General features: G+C 33.3%; 1 protein-coding gene across 1 annotated transcript; it reads left to right on the forward strand.

The window, feature by feature from the left end:
* The first annotated feature begins 5,047 nt into the window (after positions 1-5,047).
* LOC133286206 (GCN5-related N-acetyltransferase 8-like) lies at positions 5,048-6,247 on the forward strand. The gene has a single exon (XM_061483594.1). The coding sequence runs from the start codon at positions 5,117-5,119 to the stop codon at positions 5,825-5,827; it is 711 nt and encodes a 236-aa protein (XP_061339578.1). The 5' UTR covers positions 5,048-5,116; the 3' UTR covers positions 5,828-6,247.
* Positions 6,248-12,219: the final 5,972 nt, after the last annotated feature.

A 12,219-nucleotide genomic window follows, 5' to 3' on the forward strand; every position in this document is an offset into this window, starting at 1 on the left:
GTATGTTGGAGGCATTTAATAGCCATGGTCCTTTGAATAGAATGATGACATTGATGAATAATTGGTAGAAATGCAATAAAATTTTAAGGCATTAATGTCATGACACTTAGACAATTTTTTGAAGGTGGAAAAGTGAGGAATTCAATGAATGAGTTAATGTTGAATGATGGAATGAGTTAAGGGTTGTTGGAGTAATAAATAGTTAAGTTAAATGAAGACTTGAAACAAGTAAATTGCATAAAAATCTCTTTGGCTTTTCTTGGTATGGGTTTTGGCCATGTGTAGGCAATTTAGGGGAAATTGTGTAGTGTGAAGTTGAAGCTTGGATGATGGATTCTTTTGTAAAATATGTGTAGAATGGTGTCTTGATGAAGGAAAATCAAAGAGATTGTTGGTTGGACCATTTTGAAAATTAATGTCAAAAATGTGCATGGGAAAGTGTTGAAATTGTGATGTAGGATGGAGTTGTAGTGTTATTGAGGCTTAAGTCGTGTTGGATAGTATGATCAGAATGGAAAATGAATGATGAAAAATAATTGAAATAACCAATTGTGCCTTTTTTGTAAAATGGCCAAATTGTAGGCATGAAAAGTGTGGACCTTCACGTGTTTTGGGAATTGCTTTGTCAAGCTATGTATTGATTGATGGTTGAGAAGGGAAAGAAATTGAAGGGTATCACTTCCCTTGTTTGGGAGTTAAAAAAATGGTAAGAGAGAAAAATACAGGGTTAATGAGATATTTTTACCATTTTACTTCATTTTTAAAATAAACATAATTATTATATTTTACAAATTAAATTAAATTTAAAATTTCTAATAAAATTATTTATGTACTTTTCACAATACTAAAAAAGATCATATTTTCGACGAAAATTTCGTTAGAAAATAATTTTTTCGTCAAAAAAATTTTTGTCGAAAAAGCGACGCAATTTTTTCTCCGTTAAAAATTTTCACAAAAATAAATTTTCTATCAAAATTTAGTTTTCGTCAAAAGTTTTGACGAAAATGATTTTCTCCATTAAATGTTTTAAACGGAAAAAGAATTCCGTCAAATATTTTGACGGAATGTTTTCTGTTCAAATTTACGATGGAATTTTGTTCTGACAAAAATTTCGACGAAAATTGTTTTGTCAAAAATTTTGAGGGAAATGTTTCATTCGAAACTTTCGACAAAATTTAGATTCTGTAACGAATTTTGACAGAATATTTTTTCTATCAAAAAATTTTATCGAAATATTTTTCATCAAAAAATTTTACGAAAATATTTTCTGTCAAAATTTTGACAGAAATGTGTTTTATTTAAAATTTTGATGGAAATGAGTTTTATCAAAAAACTAGACAGAAATATTTTTCGTTGAAAATTTTCGATAGAAGCTTTTTTTGTCAAAAAGTTTAACGAAAATATTTCTATCGAAAACTTTCGACAAAATTTAAATTATATAAAGAATTTTGATGAAATTTTTTTCGTCAAATTTTTTGAGGGAAATATTTTTCGGCAAATTTTTTTATAAATACTTTTTTTTGTGAAATATTTTGAGGGAAATGTTTTGACGAAATTTAGATTCCATAAAGAATTGTGACAAAAAAAAATTCCGTTAAAATTTTTTACATAAATGTTTTTAGTTACAAATTTTGAAGGAAATATTTTGCGTAGATAAATTTTGTTGGTATTTGAAACTTTTCTAATAATGTCACATTTAAAAATGATTCACATTTATGTAGTTTTCACATTTTAATGTTAAGGGTAGATAAGTAATTTTTTAATATTTTCCCCTTCAAACCCTCCAAATTGGGGAAACTTTAATTTTAAGAAGGAGGGTTTTGGAGCGTTTAGTAAAAACTAAAAATTCCTAATTCCTTCCCTCATTTTTTTTAAACTCACAAACAAGGGAAGAACTTTCTAAAACCCTCCCTTTGCTTTCCTTCCCCTCCTATAACCAACTCCCAAACAAAGCCTAAGGGTGTGCACAACAATCTTCTCAAAATCATTTTTTTTTTTCAATTTTTGTTCCCGAGAACAAAAATGAGATAGAAATAGATTTGACAAAACTGGTTTATTTTTTTCCCCTGAGAATTAACGAGTTCAATTTCTGTGCTAGGGAGCAGAAAAAAGAATAAATTTTTTTATGCTTTTTGGTTCCTTGTCACAAAATGAGAAACATTTATCTTTCTCAATCACTCTCCACCACTACCACCATCACCACCACCATCATCCCGACACAACCATAGCTACCATCATCGTACCACCGTCGTCGTCGTCACCACCATCACCACGATGCCACCACCACCATCACCACCACCTCTACACCACCACCACCATCACTATCGTCATGCTACTGTCACCACCACCATCTCTACCACCACTGCCACCATCGCCGCAATCACTGTCATCACTACCACCACCATTGTCGTCACCACCACCATCTCCATGCCACCGCCACCACCATCACTACCATCACCACCACCATCGCCGCAATAGTGCCATCACCATGTCACTACCACCGCCATTATCGCCACCATTACCACCTTCGCTGCCACCACCACCACCATGCAATCACCACCACCATCGCTACTATCATTGTCATCCCCACCAACACCATGCCATCACCATTACCACCACCACTATCCTCACCATTGCCACCATTACCACCACCATATCCCCGCCACCGTCATCATCATGCCACAACCACCACCACCACACTATATAAAAAGAAAAGCAATGATCGGAAAAAAATTGTGCTTAATAGAAATATTTTTATTTTTATTTATTGTGTTATGAAACACAATTCTCATTCTCGAAATAAAAATAAAACATATTATTAAACATATTTTTTTTTATAAACTATTCCAAAGTATAGAAATTGAAAAGAATTATTTCTTTTTAAAAATAGTACCGAGGGAACAAAATAATCGTGATGCACATTTTTAAGAAACTCAGTTCCTTTAAAACGTGGTTATGCCACTAACGAATCCCCTCTCAGCAAAGGAGCTCTAAATACAAGATAAGTATAAAACAAATTCAAACAATAAAAATTGGAAGTTCTATATGAGAGAGGACGGTCCTCCGGCACATTGCACCTTGGGGCTCATGAAACTTCTTTAGCTATTTGTGTTGATTTTATATTCATTAAAATGCGATTCTTATATTTAATTTAGCAAAAGAGTCGCCATTTTTTTTAGTCAAGGGTAAAAAGGAAATGATAACTTATGTCCTTTTTGATTTTGTTATTGAAAATATTTTTCTATTTTTAATAATTAAAACTCAGAATATTTTCTATTATTTTTAAAATTTATTGTTCATAATTTATTTTTAAAATAGAAATATAAAAGTATATTTTTAAAAGTGTTTATTTTTATAATTCTTTTTTTGCTGGTACTATATTTTTATAATTCTTTACTCTTACTTTAAATTGCTACCCTTGTCGTTTTGTATTATTTATTATCTCTTCGTTGTTATTATTGTCACTATCACCGCCCCACCGTTTTTTAGAACATCATCAGACTTTGATCGCTTATTTTGAAAACAATAATAATTAAATAATTTTATTTTTATAATTTTATTTATAAAACAATTATAAAATAAAATTTTGTAAAATAAAAAATGCTCCTATAATGAATTTTATTTTATTGAAAAACATTTATTAAGCATTATTGAAATTATTCTTTCTAAATTATAATTTTTTTTAATTTTTCTTTCGCGTCTTATAATTAATTTTAGGGGTAATTATTTCTCATTTTTAGGAAATAAATTTACATCTAATACAAATATAAAAGTATATAGAATTCATATAAGGAGAAGAGATTGAAAGATAAATATGAATCTCACACACACACATATATATATAAGATAAATTTATTTTTTACAACATAAGAAACATTAAAACTCTTAATTTTAAGGGAATAATATTTCTTATATTGCTGGAGATAATTTTGTTTCATATACATAAATAAAAGTTGAGAAAAGTATATGTCCTTCTAAATGATACTTATATATTTTAAGATAACAAACTATGGGAGAGAGAGGAGGAAAAATTTTATAACTAAAAAATTAAAAAAAATTAAAAAAAAAACACTATATTTATCTATAAGGATCATCCTTTTAAATGATATATATTTTTCCATAAAAATTTACCACCATATGTGAGGTCATGTGAAAGAAGTATAAAAAAAATAAAATATAAGATTTAGACACTTTCATATATAAAAAATAAAATTATCTTTTTTTTATATACAAGATAAAATTATTTATTATAAAAAACACTAATCCCTAATTTTAATACCCATATAAAATGACTTGGGAGTCTCAAGCATTTGGAGGAGTGTTTTAAAACCCGGCTCGGACCGGCCGGGTCGACCCGGAACTCGGTGACTCGGTGGGTTTCCCGGTTCGAGCGGGTAGTTAGATCGGTTATGCAGTCAGCCCAGATTGGACCGGTTGACCCAGTCGAAACTCGGCGACCCGGCAAACCGGTTGACTCGGGTTAAATCGGTTTTTCCCTTTTTTTGGTAAATTTTTTTTTTGTTGATAAGAACTCTTGAATTAAATCATATTCATATTTTATGATGAATATGATTAAAAGTAAGGTGAAAATAATAAGGTATTTTAGATTAGTGTAGTTCGTTTATGTAATTTAGTTGCATCTTATAATGATCTCATGAAGTTAAGTGGTGATAAACACTGATAGTCTCATGATCTCATCTCAACGGTCTAGAGCTAGAAGCTTATAAGTATATAATATTTGCTATCATTGAAAATCAATTTATTTTTTGAAGCTCATAGATAGTTTTTTTATGTGAATTTTTATTAATATAAGTAATATTTTTATATTTTTAATATGTGAACAGTAAAACTGGTTCAACCCGATTGAACCAGTGACCCAGTACCTCGACCTATTTGATGTCCGGTCCGAGTTTTGAAAGAGTGATTTGGAGTATCCACATTCCATCACACACACCAAAAGCCAAATCTATTTCTTATAACAAACACTATTCCCTAATTTTAATACCCATATAAAACGACTTGGGTTTACCTTTCAAGCATTTGGAGTATCCACATTCCATCACACACACGAAAAGCCAAATCTCTAGAAGTCTCAATAAATTGAAAACCAAAACCAATGGCCGCAGCAGCACCGCCACCGCCACCAACTCCGGCGCCTGAACCCTCCACAGCACTGCCGGAAACAACCCCATTAGGACACCCTCTGTTCACTCGCATCCGGCTGGCCACCATCATCGACGTGCCCCACATCCACAAGCTGATCCACCAGATGGCCGTCTTCGAACGCCTCACCCACCTCTTCTCCGCCACCGAATCCTCCCTCTCCTCAACCCTCTTCTCTGCCACCTCCCAACCCTTCCAATCCTTCACCATCTTCATCCTCGAAGTCTCCCCCAACCCCTTCACCGACACTCATTTCGCCAATGACCCTTTCTACATACCCACAGTGAAAGTTGTGAACTTGGACCTCCCCATTGATGACCCAGAAAGGGAAACGTTCAGAACACATCATGGTGATGATGTTTGTATTGCTGGGTTTGTGCTTTTTTTCCCAAACTATTCTACTTTTCTGGGGAAGCCTGGGTTTTATATTGAGGACCTGTTTGTGAGGGAGTGTTATAGGAGGAAAGGGTTTGGAAAGATGCTTCTTTCTGCGGTGGCAAAGCAAGCTGTGAAGATGGGTTATGGGAGGGTGGAGTGGATTGTGCTTGATTGGAATGTTAATGCCATCAAGTTTTATGAGGAAATGGGTGCTAACATCTTGCAGGAATGGAGGATTTGCAGGTTGACTGGTGAGGCTTTAGAGGCTTATGGAGGTGCTGATTGATTGAAAAAAGTTTTGGTTTTTATCATAATTTGTGTTGGAATTAGGCAACTTTTTACTCTCTTGGTTGAATTTGGAGTTTTAACTTTCCAATGTTGTTTTAGGGTGCTACTTATCATTTTAAATGGATGTTGCTGTTTTTCTGCTTCGGATTTAGTAAATGTGATTGCTCCATACTATGAAATTGTGGTTATTCTAGTTATTGTGGGTTAAATGTTAAGTTACTAAGTCTAGTGTATTAGTTTGCTCTATAGAAGAGCTTTGCTTATAGAAGTGTATAATAACCCTAAGTCAACAACATATCTCTCAACCAAAATTCACTTTAAAGAATCAATATTGTTTCCGCATCCTAAAAAAATTTCCGGGGAATATACAGAGTGTTGTAAATCATATTTATTGTAATACAAGCTTTTTTGTCTTCAGAAGTCAGGCCTTGTATTAAAGGAACAGAGATTATGACTAAACCTCTGTTTCCAGAGGTTTTGTTTTCCCAATCTGATTTACTCATTTTGATTTTAATTTTATTGGTGATGAAGCAAGAAACTCGAAGTGATGTTGAATAAAGTATTGTTCGCCAATTTCTCGAAGCCCCTAAGATGGAAGCATCTTGAGGCTTCTGTTTGGAATCAAGAAGAATATTTGTGTAAAGAAACAGGTCTTTTGTTTAATATTTGATGTCAAAATGTGGGTCAGTATTGTGTGCATTATAACACAAACAAATCTTGAATGCTTTAGACATATTCCTTGAGAAGCTAGTTGTAGCTGAGGTCGAAACAGTTTACCAAAGTCTCAACTTTCAAGAGATTTAGCTGAGGTATCAATATAAACATAGTTTGTTCCAATGGAACATGTTATTAATATTGAATAATAACTAACAATTCGACAAATTTGTTCTCTTGAACAATGCATGCAAGCAGCATTACAAGCAGAGAAAGGAATGAGGTTGATAATATCAATGAGGTTATGTATCTCCTCATGGATTAACAATTGGCTGTTCAATGATGCTCTAAATTTTACCTCCAAAAGTAATAGTCTATAATAGCGATTGGGTGAGAGTATGTATCAAATAATCATCTAATCTTCAAACCGAACCACTTGATGGGTATAGTAGTTTTTCTCAATGAAAGCATCAATGTAAGGATTGATAAAATAAATTAAGGAAGAGAAGACATTAAAAGAGAGAAAGAGAGAAATAATAAAAGATAATTTGAATTGTAGGGGTTGATAGAATAAATTAAGGAAGAGAAGACATTAAGAGAGGAAGAGAGAAATAACAAAAGAGAATTTGAATTCATTCCATTCTTCTAACAACGATTATATGGTTATATATATATAGGGAAACTACTGTTAAATGATACAAGGAATCTTAAAAGGAAGTTACAAGAATTACAAATACTAAAGCAAGTTACAATATTTTGTTTAAAAAGAACATAACTGTAACTAACTGCTAATCTGATTCACAACACCTTGTCCTCAAGGTTCAAGCTAGAATTTGAGACGATGGCGTGAAATATCAATTGGTGATGTCTGTGGAATAAATAAGATTAATTAGTGATTAAAGCTTGTGATTGTTTAGAAATCTATGAGCTGAAATCTGATTGGGTGGTGGCCTGCATGTCCTAGCCGTTGGGATAGTGTCTTTGGAACATGTGGGTGGCAATAACTGTTTCTAGGTGAGGTTCACGAAGAGGAATAGAATTTGTATCACATGAAGTAGACTCCTCCTCAGTTCCTTCCATGTATAAAAGCGAAGCACGCTCTTTACATTTGTGGCCATAGACATATTTTCATCACAATTTTAATAGAGGCCTTTATCTCTACGACTCTGCATTTCAGCAAGGGTGAGACGCTTGATGGGTATAGTGGTTATCGGTTGAGAAGATGATGTGGAGTTGGTTGTAGAAGGTAGTATGGGGAGTGCTGAAATAACAACAGATTGTGTTGAAAAGGGTGGTTCAGGTGCAAAGTGTGTCTGAGTGTTAAAATCTGTAAATTGATCTTCATAAACCCGTGCTAGTGCAAAGGCTTCATGAAAATCTTGGGGTCGATGGGTGAGCACCCGACGTGGAATCTGGGGTTTGAGTTCATAAATAAAGAGGCTTCGACGCAAAGTTGGAGAAAGGCTTGGAACCCAAATGGCAAGATTTTCAAAAGAAGATTGATACTCAGAGACGGTCCCCAATTGTTGTAATTTTGCTAAAGTAGTTCCTGGGTCATCGAATTATGATGGACCAAAGTGCCGATGAATGGCCTGCATAAAAGAAGCCCATGTAGGAAGTAATCCATCATTAAATAGCCCTTGAAACCAATAAGAGTAGGTTGGTCCAAGTGAAAAGAGGCAAGAATTAAACAGTCTGCTTCTGGTATGTGATAATATTAGAAATACTGATTCACTGCCAAAAGCCAATCTGTCGGATTACCCTTAGAAAAGCGTGGAAAGTCTAGTTTCAATGGTCGGGATCTAGTGTTCTCATATCCAACATTTTTATTTTGTGGTCCATGGGTTGAATTTGGACTGGCGCCAAGAATTCCATTAGTAGAAGTACCAATTGTAGAGGATGCATGGATTTCAAGCAAACTAAATAAATCTTGGCGGATAATATGAAATTGGTTTTTCTGAGATTCTTGAAGTGACATGTGGCCTTCCTAGAGTTGCATTTGAGATTCTTGTAGACCCAAAAATTGTTGTTCACATAGAAGTTATGCTGCATGGAATTGTTGCTCTAATTGTTGTAAGCAATTTGTGAGATCTTTGGATTGTGTATTTTTTGCCATTAGGAGGTTGAGATAGAATGAAAGCACCAATGTAGTGGTTGATAGAATAAATTAAGGAAGAGACAACATTAAGAGAGAGGAAGAGAGAAATAACAAAAGAGAATTTGAATTTATTTCATTCTGCATAACAACGGTTACATGGTTATATATATAAGGAAACTACTGTTAACTGATACAAGGAATCCTAAAAGGAAGTTACAAGAACTACAAATACTAAAGAAAGTTACAATATTTTATTTAAAAAGAACATAACTGCAACTAACTGCTAATCTGATCCACATCAGTTCAGGTGAGAAAGGTGAAATTTTTCCAAACAACATTTTGAACTTCAAACATCATATAAATGGCGGAGATAAAAAATAAATAAAAAAAAAACTTTGAAATTAAAACTAAGGTGGAGGTAAATTATAACTATAAAAAAAATCACTGGTGATAAAATTAACTACTAGAAAAGAAATTGTTACCATTATGATTCATGGTAAAAAGAAAAATTATTATCTATATGTATTTAAACAATTATAAGCATTATAATATGTAAAAAAAGTGGTAGTATGAATACCTCTTATTATACAATGATGTGCTGATAAGAATTCTTATGTAACACATAATAAAGTTTGTGTTTAAAAATTCTAATGTTGACTTGCATATTTTAGATGAAATATAGTATTTACGAAAATAGAAAAACAAATGAAATTGCAAATAAATATTTAAAACTATTGATGATTTTGTATAATTAAACATTTGCAATTTAAGTCAAAAGTGTAGCTTATAAAAGTAACTTAATAAACTGAACAAGGGTGTTAGTTTGTGAATTAGCAAGCTTGAAAATTATGAATTGATTATAGATATTGTAGTATATAGTTTGTGAATTATGAATTGATTATATATCTCTGTTATGGACCAGGATATTGTGTCTATATCCCAACAACGCAACAAATGGATAAGTTTACTATCAGTGATGGATAAAGGAACTCAAATCAAAATCCTAACAATAGGATAAGACCTCATAACAATCTCACAACAAACTGATTGGAGGCCCAACCAGGTATCCCATTATAAATAGGGGTTATCACCATCAGGTACACACCATTTAGCTCATTTTTTACTTCTATCATCACTGTGCATGTAATGCCCAGTCTTGATATCACGATTGGTTAGTGTGCAAAATGGTATATAAGCGCATAATACATGAAATAATTAGCGGAAGACTTCATGAAAGTCTCACCATTACACATTGTAATTTCGTGAGTTAACTTTTTCCTTATTATTTTCCTTTCTTGTTGCCATACAAACTATACTTATCTTATATCCATGAACTGCACTGCCCATACATGTACAAAATCATTACTCGAATTTCGGTGACCATAATCAATGATCAAAGACTATCCGAATATGATAACAAGTACCAATTCAGAAAAAGTCAAACGGACAACATAACGGCTATAAATTTGACAAATATAGGGATAAAATTGCACATTTTAACTTGTCACCTGAAATACAAAAATGTCCAATCCAATATACATGATTGAATATGGCTCCATGCCATTACAAATATCATATACTTGACTTGACCACATACACACATACCCATACATGCTGACTGAAACATGTCACTGAATAATTATGTACATGTTTGAATGATAGAATATGCATACAATGTCTAATCATGTATCTCAAAATAATAACAGGATATATACAACAATGTTTGGTCATACATCATGAACCAACATATATATATATATATATATAGTTTCCAAAAAGAAACTACGTGCATGCTTCAACTGAGTCCTCTAGCCCTGAACAGGCCTCTTGTCCTGGGAGGGTTCTCCTACTGCTAGAGTACCTGAAACATGTCCCCTAATGGGGTGTGATAAAAATTTCATAAAGTCAGGGTTTATGGAGTGATTCTATGTCCATGAGTTCACTTCCTACATGGAAGGTCAGATATCATTGTATAGTAATAATTCATATACAAGAAACTTCCAGGGGCTGTATCCCCTAAAGAAATCCCAACAAATACTCTTGAGAATCACAGTTCTCATGGAAGTCATACATTATAATCCAAAAGCTTGGTCCTTAAGGATCGTACTTCAGGAGTTGTATCCCGCAAAGATTGTACTAATAATTACCTCCGCAAACCTAAGTCCTCACAGAGTCATACATGATAGTCCATGGGTTGTATCCCTATGGACCATCTTCCAAGAGTTGTATCCCATTGGAAGATCACACATGTATGGGCTCACTAACCATGAACCATAATTCCACACATCACACCATAACATGAACATGTCCTATATGAATGCTACTATACTATGTATCTAACATTCATCAATCACATATACATTAAACCATAGTCCCAATGGACCTGTGGTGGAACAACAGAGTAAGAGAAGACTTTTAAACAAAGAGCTTACCTCTTAAAGCTCCTAAGCCAACACTTGCTTGAAGACCAAGAAAGCTATCCCCACCACTTTTCACTTGCCTTGTACTCCAAAAATCACTTATTTCACATAGGATATTGGAAACATGAATACTTGTCATAAATCGCACATTGACCTAATGGTCAAAATAACCAATAACTTATGGTTTATAAACTTACCATATCCTTAAATAAACAAGAACTAGGGCTTCCAATGCTTGATTAACTTGAAACTTGATCTTCCAAATTTAAATCCCTTGATTCAACACTAATACCATGAATGAAAATACCATTAACCAACAAAATATATGTTACTTGCAATTCAAGAAATCAACACATTTGTATGCTAATTTCAAAAATGGACATGGTGATTCACATGGTTAATATTATTACACTTTTTCTTGCCAATTCATGCTACAAAAACAAGTCATAGCCAATTATCTAATTTACATACGATTTTTCATAAGATTCTTGATTAAGTTCACATATTACATTATTTACATGAACACTAGGTCATGCTAGGTTTTCACACCCTAACTCACTTGATACATGCCTAATATTTTCTTTCAAACATGAACTTGAATTTAAATAAACATCTTGCCAATTTCCTCACCATGGCTAAAGCTATGCATGCTATGAAACACCAAAAGATATATCCCAACATCAAAACACATCATATGTTCATGCCTCAACACATGCAAGTGCAGCCTGTTGGGTGGTTTGCTGTTGGTGGAAAAATATATTCTGATGGAGAACGTTCCTCTATTTTAAATTAGCAAGAGAAAACAGATTTGTTCCCTTACTTCCACCCCAAGTGCGCAAGTGCACGCATCAAGTAATAATGAGTGTATTAATGTCCAGATTATCGTTTCCGCGAGGATAGAACTCTAAATAATGCCTTAAACTATTTATAAAGAATGAAAATGAGAAGAAAAGTTAGTGATTGAACTGTCTGGTCAAACGTTCCCAACTGCCTTGACAACGTTCCTCAAGAACAGTAAGTTCAGTCTGATGGCAAACAACTCCTCGGGTCGTTATATATGTGATCCTTCTTGATGAGAGAAGGCACGACAATAGTCATTGGAGGTTGATAGATACAATGGTTGAATAGATAAAAAAAATAACATAGTAATAACTATACTCAAGAGACAACAAGGTGGATGGTTTTAAAACAGTTTTAACACAAGGAACGGATTTACTG

The sequence above is a fragment of the Gastrolobium bilobum genome, unplaced genomic scaffold, assembly GCF_033153095.1.
Source record: "Gastrolobium bilobum isolate Gb01-03AN ecotype WA unplaced genomic scaffold, APGP_CSIRO_Gbil_v1 utg19354, whole genome shotgun sequence".
NCBI lineage: Eukaryota > Viridiplantae > Streptophyta > Magnoliopsida > Fabales > Fabaceae > Gastrolobium > Gastrolobium bilobum.

Coding starts and splice junctions, on each gene's coding strand:
- LOC133286206 (XM_061483594.1), top strand. CDS start 5,117: ATGGCCGCAGCAGCACCGCCACCGCCACCAACTCCGGCGCCTGAACCC.